Source organism: Oryx dammah, unplaced genomic scaffold (genome assembly GCF_014754425.2).
Source record: "Oryx dammah isolate SB20612 unplaced genomic scaffold, SCBI_Odam_1.1 HiC_scaffold_27, whole genome shotgun sequence".
Classification (NCBI taxonomy): Eukaryota; Metazoa; Chordata; class Mammalia; order Artiodactyla; family Bovidae; genus Oryx; species Oryx dammah.
In genome coordinates this window covers 499,221-513,088 of record NW_024070211.1, presented here as the reverse complement: position 1 = coordinate 513,088, position 13,868 = coordinate 499,221, and the positions used below count along the sequence as shown (strand labels likewise).

The 13,868-nt window shown below is 57.7% G+C and overlaps 1 protein-coding gene across 1 annotated transcript in view; it reads right to left on the bottom strand.

Annotated features, from left to right (window-relative positions):
* Positions 1-12,968, bottom strand: part of CROCC (ciliary rootlet coiled-coil, rootletin) — a 42,598-nt gene extending 29,630 nt beyond the window's left edge. Inside the window, exons 1-8 of the mRNA XM_040229394.1 lie at positions 12,891-12,968; positions 12,230-12,344; positions 11,537-11,685; positions 6,790-6,975; positions 6,622-6,705; positions 6,481-6,542; positions 6,238-6,403; positions 5,569-5,675 (exon numbers count right to left, since the gene is read on the bottom strand). Of these exons, the coding sequence (XP_040085328.1) occupies positions 5,569-5,675; positions 6,238-6,403; positions 6,481-6,542; positions 6,622-6,705; positions 6,790-6,975; positions 11,537-11,685; positions 12,230-12,344; positions 12,891-12,932 (911 nt within the window). The 5' untranslated portion in view covers positions 12,933-12,968. The remainder of the gene's footprint in view (positions 1-5,568; positions 5,676-6,237; positions 6,404-6,480; positions 6,543-6,621; positions 6,706-6,789; positions 6,976-11,536; positions 11,686-12,229; positions 12,345-12,890) is intronic.
* Positions 12,969-13,868: the final 900 nt, after the last annotated feature.

Sequence of the window (13,868 nt, the reverse complement as noted above, 5' to 3'; positions counted from 1 at the left end):
CTCTGCTGGAGCAGCCGTGAAGAGATGCCCCACGCCCAAGGTAAGAGAAACCCAAGTAAGATGGTAGGTGTTACAAGAGGACATCAGAGGGCAGACACACTGAAACCATACTCACAGAAATCCAGTCAATCTAATCACACTAGGAACACAGCCTTGTCTAACTCAATGAAACCAAGCCATGACCGCGGGGCAACCCAAGAAGGGCGGGTCATGGTGGAGAGGTCTGACAGAATGTGGTCCACTGGAGAAGGGAATGGCAAGCCACTTCAGTATTCTTGCCTGGAGAACCGCATGAACTGTATGAAAAGGCAAAATGATAGGATACTGAAAAAGGAACTCCCCAGGTCAGTACGTGCCCAATATGCTACTGGAGATCAGTGGAGAAATAACTCCAGAAAGAATGAAGGGATGAAGCCAAAGCAAAAACAGTAGCCAGCTGTGGATGTGACTGGTGATAGAAGCAAGGTCCGATGCTGTAAAGAGCAATATTGCATAGGAACCTGGAATGTCAGGTCCATGAATCAAGGCAAATTGGAAGTGGTCAAACAAGAGATGGCAAGAGTGAACGTCAACATTCTAGGAATCAGCAAACTAAAATGGACTGGAATGGGTGAATTTAACTCAGATGACCATTATATCTACTACTGCGGGCAGGAATCCCTCAGAAGAAATGGAGTAGCCATCATGGTCAACAAAAGAGTCCAAAATGCAGTACTTGGATGCAATCTCAAAAACGACAGACTGATCTCTGTTTGTCTCCAAGGCAAACCATTCAATATCACAGTTATCCAAGTCTATGCCCCAACCAGTAACGCTGAAGAAACTGAAGTTGAACGGTTTTATGAAGACCTACAAGACCTTTTAGAACTAACACCCAAAAAAGATGTCCTTTTCATTATAGGGGACTGGAATGCAAAAGTAGGAAGTCAAGAAACACCTGGAGTAACAGGCAAATTTGGCCTTGGAATGCGGAATGAAGCAGGGCAAAGACTAATAAGAGTTTTGCCAAGAAAATGCACTGTTCATAGCAAACACCCTCTTCCAACAACACAAGAGAAGACTCTACACATGGACATCACCAGATGGTCAACACTGAAATCGGACTGATTATATTCTTTGCAGCCAAAGATGGAGAAGCTCTATACAGTCAATAAAAACAAGACCAGGAGCTGACTGTGGCTCAGATCATGAACTCCTTATTACCAAATTCAGACTCAAATTGAAGAAAGTAGGGAAAACTGCTAGACCATTCAGGTATGACCTAAATCAAATCCCTTATGATTATACAGTGGAAGTGAGCAATAGATTTAAAGGGCCTAGATCTGATAATAGAGTGCCTGCTGAACTATGGAACGAGGCTCGTGACATTGTACAGGAGACAGGGATCAAGACCATCCCCATGGAAAAGAAATGCAAAAAAGCAAAATGGCTGTCTGGGGAGGCCTTACAAATAGCTGTGAAGAGAAGAGAGGCAAAAAGCAAAGAAGAAAAGGAAAGATATAGGCATCTGAATGCAGAGTTCCAGAGAATAGCAAGAAGAGACAGAAAGCCTTCTTCAGCGATCAATGCAAAGAAACAGAGGAAAACAACAGAATGGGAAAGACTAGAGATCTCTTCAAGAAAATTAGAGATACCAAGGGAACATTTCATGCAAAGATGGGCTCAATAAAGGACAGAAATGGTCTGGACCTAACAGAAGCAGAAGATATTAAGAAGAAGTGGCAAGAATACACAGAAGAACTGCACAAAAAAGATCTTCACGACCCGGATAATCATGATGGTGTGATCACTAATCTAGAGCCAGACATCCTGGAATGTGAAGTCAAGTGGGCCTTGGAAAGCATCGCTACGAATAAAGCTAGTGGAGGTGATGGAATTCCAGTGGAGCTATTTCAAACCCTGAAAGATGATGCTGTGAAAGTGCTGCACTCAATATGCCAGCAAATTTGGAAAACTCAGCAATGGCCACAGGACTGGAAAAGGTCAGTTTTCATTCCAATCCCAAAGAAAGGCAATGCCAAAGAATGCTCAAACTACCGCACAATTGCACTCATCTCACATGCTAGTAAAGTAATGCTCAAAATTCTCCAAGCCAGGCTTTAGCAATACATGAACCGTGAACTTCCTGATGTTCAAGCTGGTTTTAGAAAAGGCAGAGGAATCAGAGATCAAATTGCCAACATCCGCTGGATCATGGAAAAAGCAAGAGAGTTCCAGAAAAACATCTATTTCTGCTTTATTGATTATGCCAAAGCCTTTGACTGTGTGGATCACAATAAACTGTGGAAAATTCTGAAAGAGATGGGAATAGCAGACCACCTGACCTGGCTCTTGAGAAATCTGTATGCAGGTCAGGCAGCAACAGTTAGAACTGGACATGGAATAACAGACTGGTTCCAAAGAGGAAAAGGAGTATGTCAAGGCTGTATATTGTCACTCTGCTTATTTAACTTCTATGCAGAGTACATCATGAGAAATGCTGGACTGGAAGAAACATAAGCTGGAATCAAGATTGCCGGGAGAAATATCAATAACCTCAGATATGCAGATGACACCACCCTTATGGCAGAAAGTGAAGAGCAGCTAAAAAGCCTCTTGATGAAAGTGAAAGAGGAGAGCGAAAAAGTTGGCCTAAAGCTCAACATTCAGAAAACGAAGATCATGGCATCCGGTCCCATCACTTCATGGGAAATAGATGGGCAAACAGTGGAAACAGCGGCAGACTTTATTTTTTTGGGCTCCAAAATCACTGCAGATGGTGACTGCAGCCATGAAATTAAAAGATGCTTACTCCTTGGAAGAAAAGTTATGACCAACCCAGATAGTATATTCCAAAGCAGAGACATTACTTTGCCGACTAAGGTCCATCTAGTCAAGGCTATGGTTTTTCCTGTGGTCATGTATGGATGTGAGAGTTGGACTGTGAAGAAGGCTGAGCTCCGAAGAATCGATGCTTTTGAACTGTGGTGTTGGAGAAGACTCTTGAGAGTCCCTTGGACTGCAAGGAGATCCAACCAGTCCATTCTGAAGGAGATTAGCCCTGGGATTTCTTTGGAAGGAATGTTGCTAAAGCTGAAACTCCGGTACTTTGGCCACCTTATGCGAAGAGTTGACTCATTGGAAAAGACTCTGATGCTGGGAGGGATTGGGGGCAGGAGGAGAAGGGGACGACAGAGGATGAGATGGCTGGATGGCATCACTGACTCGATGGACGTGAGTCTGAGTGAACTCGGGAGATGGTGATGGACAGGGAGGCCTGGCGTGCTGCGATTCATGGGCTCGCAAAGAGTCAGACACGACTGAGCAACTGAACTGAACTGAACTGATGAGTGTCTGGGTCTTGGCGTGGAGCGTCAAGGGCTGCCGACACAAAGAAAGAGAGGCTCCTGATGGCAGGGCACATGGCATTATGAAGAGGTTGTGTCAAAACATAACAACCGAACCTGAGTCTGATGAAGCCTTATAGCCAACATCCAATTTACAAGAAATACAGGGGACAAGGGTGTTAAAGGACACCACAGAATCCAGACTGTGGGAATCTCTGAGGGCAACTGTCCCAGTTTCTGGAACAAATAAAATATTCGACTTAAAAGACAAATCAGTGAATCACACCTTGTGAACATCTGTGGATCCTGATTCAAACAATTTTAAATGCAAAAACCAAAGCGAAACCATCTGTGATACTGATGAATCAATTGATAATGTGGATACTGAGCGAATATGAGATATCTCACCAAAAGGTCATTACTTAATGATTAAAGCACAAAAGGAGACAGACTGGTCTGCCTGCCTCTGGGCTCTCCCCACAGCCTCACGTGCTCAAAGAGCAAGTAGGAAGGGACTTCCCCGGCGGCCCAGCTCTTAGGGCTCCATGCTTCCAGTGCAGGGGCATAGGTTTGATCCCTGGTCGGGGAACTAAGATCCCACAAGCTGCGCATGGCAGAGGTGGGCAGGGGCAGACACCAAGTCCCCTGTGGCAAGGGACCTGAGGCTCTTTTCCAGCCTGACCTCCCGCTCTCTTGCCTTTTGCTTCAGCCCCACTGGCTGCCACTTTCTCCCACCCCCAAGCCTTTGCTCCCGCTGTCCCCTCTCCCTGGAGGGCCCTCAGCTCTGCCAGTTAAAACCCTACCTATCCTTTGGGGTCACTGCAAATTCTGTCTTCCCTATGAAGCATTTTTCCGGCCTCCCAACCCCTTCCCTTGGGGGCTTCCCTCCTAGGTCAGTTGGTAAAGAGTCCACTTGCATTGCAGGAGACCCCAGTTCAATTCCTGGGGTCGGGAAGCTCTGCTGGAGAAGGGAGAGGCTGCCCACTCCAGTGTTCTCGGCTTCCCTTGTGGCTCAACTGGTGAAGATTCTGCCTGCAATGCGGGAGACCTGGGTTCAAGCCCTGGGTTGGGAAGACCCCTGGGGAAGGGAAAGGCTACCCACTCCAGTATTCTGGCCTGGAGACTTCCATGGACCATACAGTCCACAGGGTGGCAGAGGCGGACGCAACTGAGCGACTGTTGCTTTCACAGCGCCTTCCACCCTCTGAGCACCCGGGACATCCTTTCTGTCCCACTTTCATGTCGCTGACCACTCACTTCCTCAGTCCAGAGATTGCAAGGTCCGTTGTTCTTATTCTAAATTTTTTTGGCTGCACACAGCTTGCGGGATCTTGGTTCCCTGACCAGGGACTGAACCTGGACCCTCAGCAGTGAAAACAGAGTCCTAGCCACGGAGTGCCAGGGAACTCCCTACAGGTCTCCAGGCCCTTGGCAGGAGACACCGAACAGTCTAGGTTAAGCTAAGTCACTTCAGTCGTGTCCGACTCTGTGCGACCCCATAGACAGCAGCCCACCAGGCTCACCGAACAGTCCAGTGGGTTAAAAACAGGGCCGATAAATCCTGACTCAGCCTCCTTCCTACCGCTCTGTGATGTAACTCTCTGAGCCTCAATGTCCTCCCTGAAAAGTGAGGACTATTACAGTTCCTACCTCGCAGGAACACTGGGGATATGAAATGAAAGGTACAAGGAGCCTAACTAGTAGCAAATATCTAGCAAATGTTTACTAGTTACTAGTAATGACTGTGCTATGCTTAGTCGCTCTGTCCTATCTGACTCTTGCGACCCCGTGGACTGCAGCCTGCCAGGCTCCTCTGTCCGTGGGGATTCTCCAGGCAAGAATACTGGAGTGGGTTGCCATGGCCTCCTCCAGGGTACTAGTAGTAACTAGGAAACAGTAAATTTAGAAAACACTAAAATAGTTTTTAGTTTAGTAAAATATGCTTACTAAACTTAAAAAAAAATGTTTTACTAAAAATTATTAAAACTACAAAAAAAATAGATTTTTTTTTACTAAAAAAATGTTTTTAGTTTAGTAAAACGTGACTATTTAGTCACAGTCAGTTTAGTAAATACATTAAGCAAATACGAAATGACTGCCCCGATCTGGTAAGAGTTAATTATCACTAGGTGCCTCTGTGTCTCCCAAGGCAGGCATACAGCAGGCGGGTCGGTTCGGACTGAAGCCCAGCTGGGCGGAGCTGAACTCGTGAAGAGCAGGGCCGCGCCTCCGCCAGCCTCACCTCTCAGTGGCCGTCTTCACCTCGCTGATCAGCCGTCGGGCCCCCACAACCTGCCTCCAGACGAGGAGCAGGCGACTGTGCTCGTGGCTGAAGTAGGCGTTGAAAGACTGGGGGACGGAGGGGCGGAGTGAGGTCCCAAGGGCCGCCCCGGGGGCGTGTGCCGTCCCCAGCGCCGGCTTGCAAGGCTGGGTCGGAGCTGCCTTGCTCACCAGCCCCCGCCTCCCCCTGACCCAGGGAGCTGGGTGTCAAAGCCTCCACGGGGAAGGGCAGAAGATGCCGGAGACCTCGGTCTGCATCCCAGCAGCTCAACCTCTCTTCAGGAGGACTAGAACACAGTCCATGGACGTTAAGAGGATCAGAGGAGAAAACGCCCGTCTCACACAATAGGCACTGATCAAGGCTATTGTTATGACAACCATTTTCCTCCCTAATGGGGCTTCCCTGGGGTCTCAGATCGTAAAGAATCTGCCTGCAGTGCAGGAGACCCGGGTTCCATCCTAGGGTTGGAAAGATGCCCTGGAGAAGGGCATGATGACCCACACCGGTGTTCTTGCTGGAGAATCAACGGGCTCAGCTGGCGCGAGGCCCCTCCCCCGCCAGCCCAGCGAGGCCATGCCCTGAGGTCAGGCCGGACCCCGGGGCCCCGCGGCCCCCCGGCCCCTCGCCCACCTCGCCCTCGCGCCTCCAGGCAGCTTCCCGCTGCTCCAGCTCCTGCCGGCTGCGCGCCCAGTCGCTGGTCACCTTGCGGATATCGTCCCGCAGGGCCTGGTTGGCCGAGCTCGCCTGGTCCAGCTGTTCCCGGAGCAGCGCGTTCACCTGGGCCAGGCTTGCGCTCCTGGGTGAGGCAGAGGAGAGCAGGTGGGTGCCTGGGCGGAGGGCGGCCGGCCCCCGCGCGCCTCCCCGTGGGCCCACCTCTGCTGCTCCTCCTCCAGGCGGACGAGGGCGCTCTCCAGGTCCTGGCTGTGCCCTGTGTCCTGAGGGGTAGGGAAGCGGGGGCGTCAGACTGGGCAGGGCAGGAAGGGTCAGCCCTGCCCCGCAACCCCTGGCGCCCACCCGCAGCCGCAGCTGCTCCAGCTCTGTGCATCTCTCCAGCAGCTGCTGCTCCGTCTCCGAGCTCTTCTTCTTGCACTGGAGAATCTGGGGGTGGGCAGAGAGCGGGTCAGCCGCGGGGGTTGGGGTTGGGAGAGGAAAGGTGCGCGGGGGGCGGGGCGGTGGCCCGACCTTGGCCTGCAGCCGCTGCACCAGCTGCGCCTGCCGCTGCTGGCCCTCCTGGTAGGCCTGCAGCTTGCGCCGGTAGGAGGCCTGCTCCTCCTGCAGCTGCCGCCGCAGCTCCATGCTCTGCAGGGCCAGCCCCCTGGACTCCTGGGCTTCCGGCTCCCCAGACTCCCGACGCACAGCCTGCTCCAGCTGCGGGGAAGGGCCCCGGGTGAGAGTCCTGCGCCTCCCCAGAAGGCAGGCTCAGGCCTCTGTAGGGGGCGCCAGGCTGCACCCTGACCCACGATGCCTTGCAGGCCCAGGCGGGCAAGCCCAGGACGCAGAGCACGTGTGCACAGCCAAGCATAAACACAGACGAGGCAAGCAGGAACACACAGACAGGGTGTGCAGAGACGCGTGCAGGTGGGCCCACACACGTGTGCACACAAAACACAAAGATGCCTCTGGGGCAAACCTTGAGGCCCGGGCATGCTCCAAAGCACCCAGCGCCCTGTGTGGGCAACTATGAGATCCGTGCCATGCCACCCAAACCCAGGAAACCTGCAGTTTGCTCCCCACTGTCTCTCAGGACAGTGAGCATGCTATCTTAGAATAGCATGCTAATGCATTAACTGCACAAGCACATGTAACACTCAGAGGCACCAATACGCGTGCACACGTGTGAGCTCAGAGACGTGCACACACACACAGCACACAGGTCGTCTCAGACACCCCGGACTGGCACCGGCGGGCTCACCTGGCTCCCACTCCCCACACACACAGGGCTCAGGTTTCTGAGAGGCGAGCACAAGTGTTCTGACACATGGCGTGGCTTATGAACGGCCTCCCAGCCCAGCCTGGCCCCCAGCTCTCCGCTCCCCCTCACTGGGGGGACCTCCACCCCACCCCGACCCCCACGCCCAGGCAGCCTGTAGCCCCTTCATCACCCGACCACAGCCTGCTCCAGCTGCAGGGAAGGGCCCCAGGTGAGAGTCCTGCGCCTCCCTAGAAGGCAGCTCAGGCCTCTGTAGGGGGCGCCAGGCTGGACCCCGACCCACGATGCCCTGCAGGCCCAGGTGGGCAAGCCCAGGACGCAGAGCACGTGTCAGCAGCAGGATACCTGCCGGTTCTGACGGCCTCCACTAGCCCAAACCCCCTCACTCCTCCAGACCCCTGCTGGTCCCAGGGGGCCCCCAGCCTCACCCAGAAGTGTAGAAAGGAGGGAGGAGGCAGCCGAGGATGCCAGGGCTCAGAGGAGGATGGTGCCCAGAGTGGACTGACAGCAGGGCTGAGCCCAGAGCCTGGCCTGCGAGAGGCGGGGCAGAGCATCTGTTCACACACACACCCACGTCCGGTCCCGGGGAGGCCAACGGCAAGGACGACAACCATCACCCACGCGGACCAGAGGCCCAGGCCAGGCCAGCCCTCCAGGCCAGGGTTAAGCAGTGCACCAGGAGAGGCTCAGGGAGCCACCAAGCTGAGAACAACCTCATCTCCACCCCCACCCCAGGGACAGGGTGACTGTGCCCACGGAGGCTGTGTGGCAGCTGCAGCTCATGTTGGGGGAACCTGGTCTGAGGGTGCGGGAGCAGGCGATACGCAGGGGGTCTCTCTCCCTGAAGGGCGGGCAGCAAGCCCGTGGCCAGTATCTGCGTGGAGTCCACCCAAGTTAGGTGAAGGGCAAAGCATCTGTGCTGGCCGCGGCACCGGGATGCTGCGTGTGTCAACCATCAGGCAGGTGCTTCCTGGATGTGGGGGGGGGTGTTTTGTCGTTTGTCTCCATGTGGGACCCTGTGTGTCTGTGTCTGGGCCTTCATGGGGACCTGGGTGAGCTGGCATCTGTGGTCCAAGGCATACGTTGTGGTGAAGCAGATGGATACATCTGTGTATGTGCCTACGTATCCATGCATTTGTACGCCTGTGTGCACAGTTGTACGAGGGGGGGTCTGCGTGCATCTGTGCACACCTGTGTCTGGCTGTAGGTATCCAGCCAGCACTGGGCTGTCTGCAATGTGGGCACATAGGCCATGGTGTGTGGCTGTGTGTGCGGCTGGGATGGTGTGGTGTCTGGTGCAGCTTCTGTGAATCTGAGTGTACCCTCTTGGTGGGCTGTTGGTGTGTGTGTATAGAAGGGCTTCGCAGCCAGGTGGCACGACTGGTAAAGAACCCACCTATCAATGCAGGAGACGAGACCTGGGTTCGATCCCTGGATTGGAAAGATCCCCTGGAGGAGGGCACAGTAACCCCCTCCAGTATTCTTGCCTGGAGAATCCATGGACAGAGGAGCCTGGTGGCCTAGGGTCCACAGGGTGACCAAGCGTCAGACACGACTGAAGTGACTTGCACGCATGCACACGTGCACATACAAAGGGTCTGGCGGTGGCCGTGGTGTGTGTCTCACGCCGCTGTGGGAGCAGGCGCTGTCCGTCTCGGGTTTACGGGCTCCCTGCCGCTGTGGGAACCAGGCGCTGTCGGTCTCTCGGGTTTACGGGCTCCCTGCAGTTGCCAGTGCTCCGCTGCTTCCCAGGGCTCACAGCCAGACCCCTGCCCCTCTGGCCATACCCCACCCCTTTCCACAAACTCTTTCAATTTCACTTATAAGTCAAAAAGGAAGCAGGCTGCTCCCAAGCCAAGGATGAAAGAAGTTTACTGTCTCCCCTAGCAACCCCCGCCCCACTGCACGCCGCTCCGATCACCCGGTCCAGGTTACCACGGACGCTGCGGGAGCGGGGCTGGCCCAACAACTGCTCCTCAGGGATGGGAGAGCGGGGGCCTCACAGGGACCCAAGGTCCCCCCTCTGACCCAGGGGGGTCACCGCCTCAGCCTCCCCACACGCAGCCTCTGGACACAGATCATGACCTCAGCTCCACCCCGCTCCTTGAGGTGCTAGGACTTTAAGGGGTCCGAACAACCTCAAGCCAGGCCACATGCGCCGCTGTGGCTGCAGGCCCCACTGCCCGCGGCCCAGGGCCACAGGGGCAGCTGAGAGGGACGATGCCCCAGGGCTGCGGCGCCCAGGCCAGGGGCTCGGCCCAGCTCTACCAGCGGCCTTGGCCCTGCGATGCCCTCCCTGGGCCTGTCTCCCCACCTCTCATGAGGCGATCTCCAGGCTCTGATGTTCCCTGGGGACACACCGCCAGGACAGGCCTCAAGGTCACCCTCATCTAATCAGGGGGCCCCAGGCACACCATCGCTCATAGAGGACAGTCTCACGCCAGGCTCCCTCTGCACGCTATCCCAGCCTCCCCAGCCACGGGAGGGAGCTTCCTAGACTAACGCAGCCCCCCCCGGCAACGTCCTCGCAGGAAAGGGAGCAGCCCCCTCCACCTCTTCTTCCCCTCCCTTCCCAGCCGGGGGGGCTCTGCTGGCCCCACCGTTGGTTAGAAGCTGGCATTTAAGAGGCAGCACCCACCCACCCCCGGGCCTGACACTGTGCCAGGGGCCCCAAGATGACCGGCCTCAGTGGGAGGGGCTGGCTCAGGCACCACAAACAATGCGCATTAGCCCAGCCTGCCCCCATACTCCCTGCAAACCCTGGGAAAACGAGCCCTGCGCTGTGCCCAGTGCTGGGGGCCGCTTTAGACCCCCCGCCCTGCTTCTGTGCAAGTCCCAACAAGGTGAGGGCTTATCCCAGCGGGTGGATGCCAGGACACAGGCACAGCCCACACCAACAGGGAGACACAGATCGCTCCTCCCACCAGGGGGTAACAAGCCCTCGTGTAGACAGGCCCAGCTCAGTGAGTCCTAGGCAACCCTGGCTCTGCCAGTCCTGCGCAGGGGACCCTGGGCCAGCGTCTATCTGCAGGCTTCAACTTTCCGCTTGCAGTCTTAGGGGGTCGTATCTGAGGTCCTTCCCGTTTTCCCAGGACCAGCTGCCCCCTGGGACTCCCAGCCCAGTGGCCTCTTCCCATCCCCAGGAAACAAAGCCACAACGCAGAGCCCTGGGCTGCGCGACTCCGAGCACAGCGACTCCGAGCACAGGGCTTTCCCGCTCTGAGCCTCAGTGAGCCCTTCCATTACACGAGCGTCGCAACGGTCCCAACCTCTGTCTCTCAAACGTCAAGCTCCCAGCACCCACTTGGCACACAGCAGGGACTCAAGAGCCCACGGACACTGTCACATGTCACTCCATTACCACCCGGGCACCGCCCCCACAGGCACACCCGCTCCCTCCTGCGTGCAGCTCTCTCACCAGCTTGCAGCCACCATCACCTCCCCAGGGTCGCCTGCCCCGAGCCCGGCGACCTAAAGGAGACAACGCACTGAGAACGACCCGCGCCCAGCACACCGACCTCCTGCCCCGGCCCCACGGCACAGGCGCCTGGACACAAACCCTGTCGGGACTTGGACGCAGGCCCGGCTACCCTGCCCTTCCTTGGCATGGCCTCATCTGGGAGAGTGGGCCAGGTCTGTGCACACCCTGGCCCAGGTACACAGGGGTACAAGAGATGCCCAGAGACTGCGGCGGGGGACTCTCGGGGGTCTTGTTCTCCGTGCCCCACCCCCAGGACAGCCGGGGATGAAACACCCAGGCTCCCGGCACTTCATCCCCTCGTCCCATCGGTTCTGCAGCTGTGTCGTCACTGTCCCCACTGTAGACAGCAGGCGTGTAGAGTGCAGAGACGTGTTCAAGGCCACTCGAGTGGGCAGAGTCGCAACCTGAACACAGGCCGCCTGGCTCCAGGGCCCACCTCTCCTCCCGGGCGCGCTACCCAGGATGCCTCCCACCCCCAAGGCTGGGGAGCCCTGTGCCCTGCGCCCCGCAGCACCCACCCTCTCGCTGACCGCGCTGTACTTGAGGGCCAGCTCGTCGCGCTCCGCCCGGCTCTGGGCCAGCAGGTCCTCCACGCGGGACAGCTCCTGCTGCAGCAGCTGGTTCTCCTCCTGCAGCGACAGCATGGAAGCCATCTCGGGGGCCGGGCCTGCAGCACAGCGGGCACACGACTGGCCTCCACCTGTGTCCAGAGGGACCGCCTCCCCAAACGGGTGCCCCACCCATCCCTGGAGGCAGGAAGACGGACCGGGTCCCTGAGGGGAGCTGCAGCTGAGGGGCCCTTTCCCAGATTGTCAAAGCACATAGGAGGTTGTGGGGGCCGCCCTCCAGAGGCCTGGGGGCCCATGAGCCTTCCTGCCCAGGTGGAGAACGGGCACTGCCAACCCCAGGCTGTCTACAGAGCCCTGAGCTAAGCTGAGTTGCCTTCTCCCTGTTGTCTTGGATTCACCCAGGCCACCCCTTCCCTGGGAGAGAACGCGGTGTTTGGGGTTTAGTCTTCGAAGCAGGCTTCCTGCAAGCAAGGAGGGGATGCCCCGCCTTCACACAGCAGCAGGTGGAGACAAGTCTAGGCAAATGACACCTCCACGCCTCCATTTTTTCATCTGTAAAATGGGACCCTCCATCATGAGTCTGTGCCCTCGTCATGACTGTGAGAGGAGTGTCTGGGGCCGGGCGGGGGCAGGGAGTGGTACCTGCACTCTCAGGCTGGGAGAGGCTGCGGGTGACGATCTCCCTGATGCGGGCAGACAGGCGGGCGGGCCTCGAGTCCTGGGCCAGGCCCGACCCCAGGAGGCTCCTCTCCAGAGTCTGCGGGGAAAGCGGGAGGGTCTGCAGGGGGCCTGAGACCCGGGGCTCCCTGGTGCGGGTGGCAAAGAAACAGGGCTGCCACCCGAGACGTGGGTGCCCAGGAGGCGCTCAGGAAACCCCACCTGGAAGGACACTTGGGAGTCAGACTCGCACGAAGCCCAACAGGACGCTACGCTCCGTGCACCCCTGCCCTGGGAAGGAGGCCCCCGGGGGCCCGAGAAGCGAGCCAAAGGCACGGCCCACTCACAGACACCGCCCCGGGCAAGCGGGGTGCCGGGGGCTCCTGCCCAGGATGGGTGAGGACCCCACAGTGCTAGCAGGGGTCACCCCAACCCTAAAACCTGGAGGTGGGGACTCCCCTTCACTCGAGGGGCACTGGACAGAGCCCCGGAACTGAGCCCCAGAACCCCTCCGCCCCCACCCTGGCCGAGAGCTGCAAGCGGGGGCCCCCGGCGCACCCACGCCTGCACCCCGAGACGCACCGTCCCTCACCCTCTCCTGCGAGGCTCCGCGACCCTGCCCTGCACGGGGCACACCCGGGCCCACCTGTATAACCACCTCCAACGACTGCTCCAGCCCCAAGCTCATGGGGGGCGCCCTCTGCAGGCCTCTGCCAGGGCCTGGGAGACCCACCCAGACTCCCCCACAACCAGACCGCCGGCTGAGCGCTGGGCAGATTAGGCTTAAATCCGGCGGGCCCCACGTGATCGTGGGGTGGGCGGGGCCGGGGGAGGGGAAAGGAGGGTGGGGGAGGGGAGCCTGGTGGAGGAGGACACAGGAGGAGGAGGAGGCGTGAAAGGGCAAGAGGAGGAGGGAGGGGGAAGGGGAGGAGCAGGAAACGGAGGGAAGGGTGGGGAGGGGGAGGGCGTGGAGGTGAAGACCCTCCCCAACACCCACACACACACACCCCCCCACACACACACCCACACCCAGGCAGCGGGAAAGGCCAGTCTTCAGGATCATCTTTGCTGACCCAACACACACACACACACACACACACACACCCAGGCAGCGGGAAAGGCCAGGATCATCTTTGCTGACCCAGAAAAGGGGTCACACGCTTTGCTGAAAATGTGTTTACAAGGCTCTCGGATGACTTCACACATCTGGAGCGGGCTGCGGAACTCCCCAGTGCAGGCACGGAACCGAATCCCCCTTCCCCAACTCCCGCCACGCCTCCCTCCCAGGCCGCGTCCCAGGAGAAGCAGCTCTGCCTCTCTGAGCCTCGGTGTCCCTGCACAAGGCGCAAACTTTGGCACCCGGCTGAGGGCGTCATCTGGGGGCAAAGCGCTGGGCTTGGAGTGAACGTGTGAGCCATACTGGTTTCGTTCCTCTGAACATCCAACCCCTCTGAACATCCACCCCGCCTGGTCGCTGTACCCCGGCCCTGGGGCTCCGAGCTCCACCCCCAGCCTCCACTGCTCCCGCCCTGGGGCAGGGAGGCTGTACAGCGCAGGGGGCAGGCCGTCAGCTCCGGGGTCGGGGCCACAGCGGAGTACCGCTCTGCCACTTGACCGCAGTGTG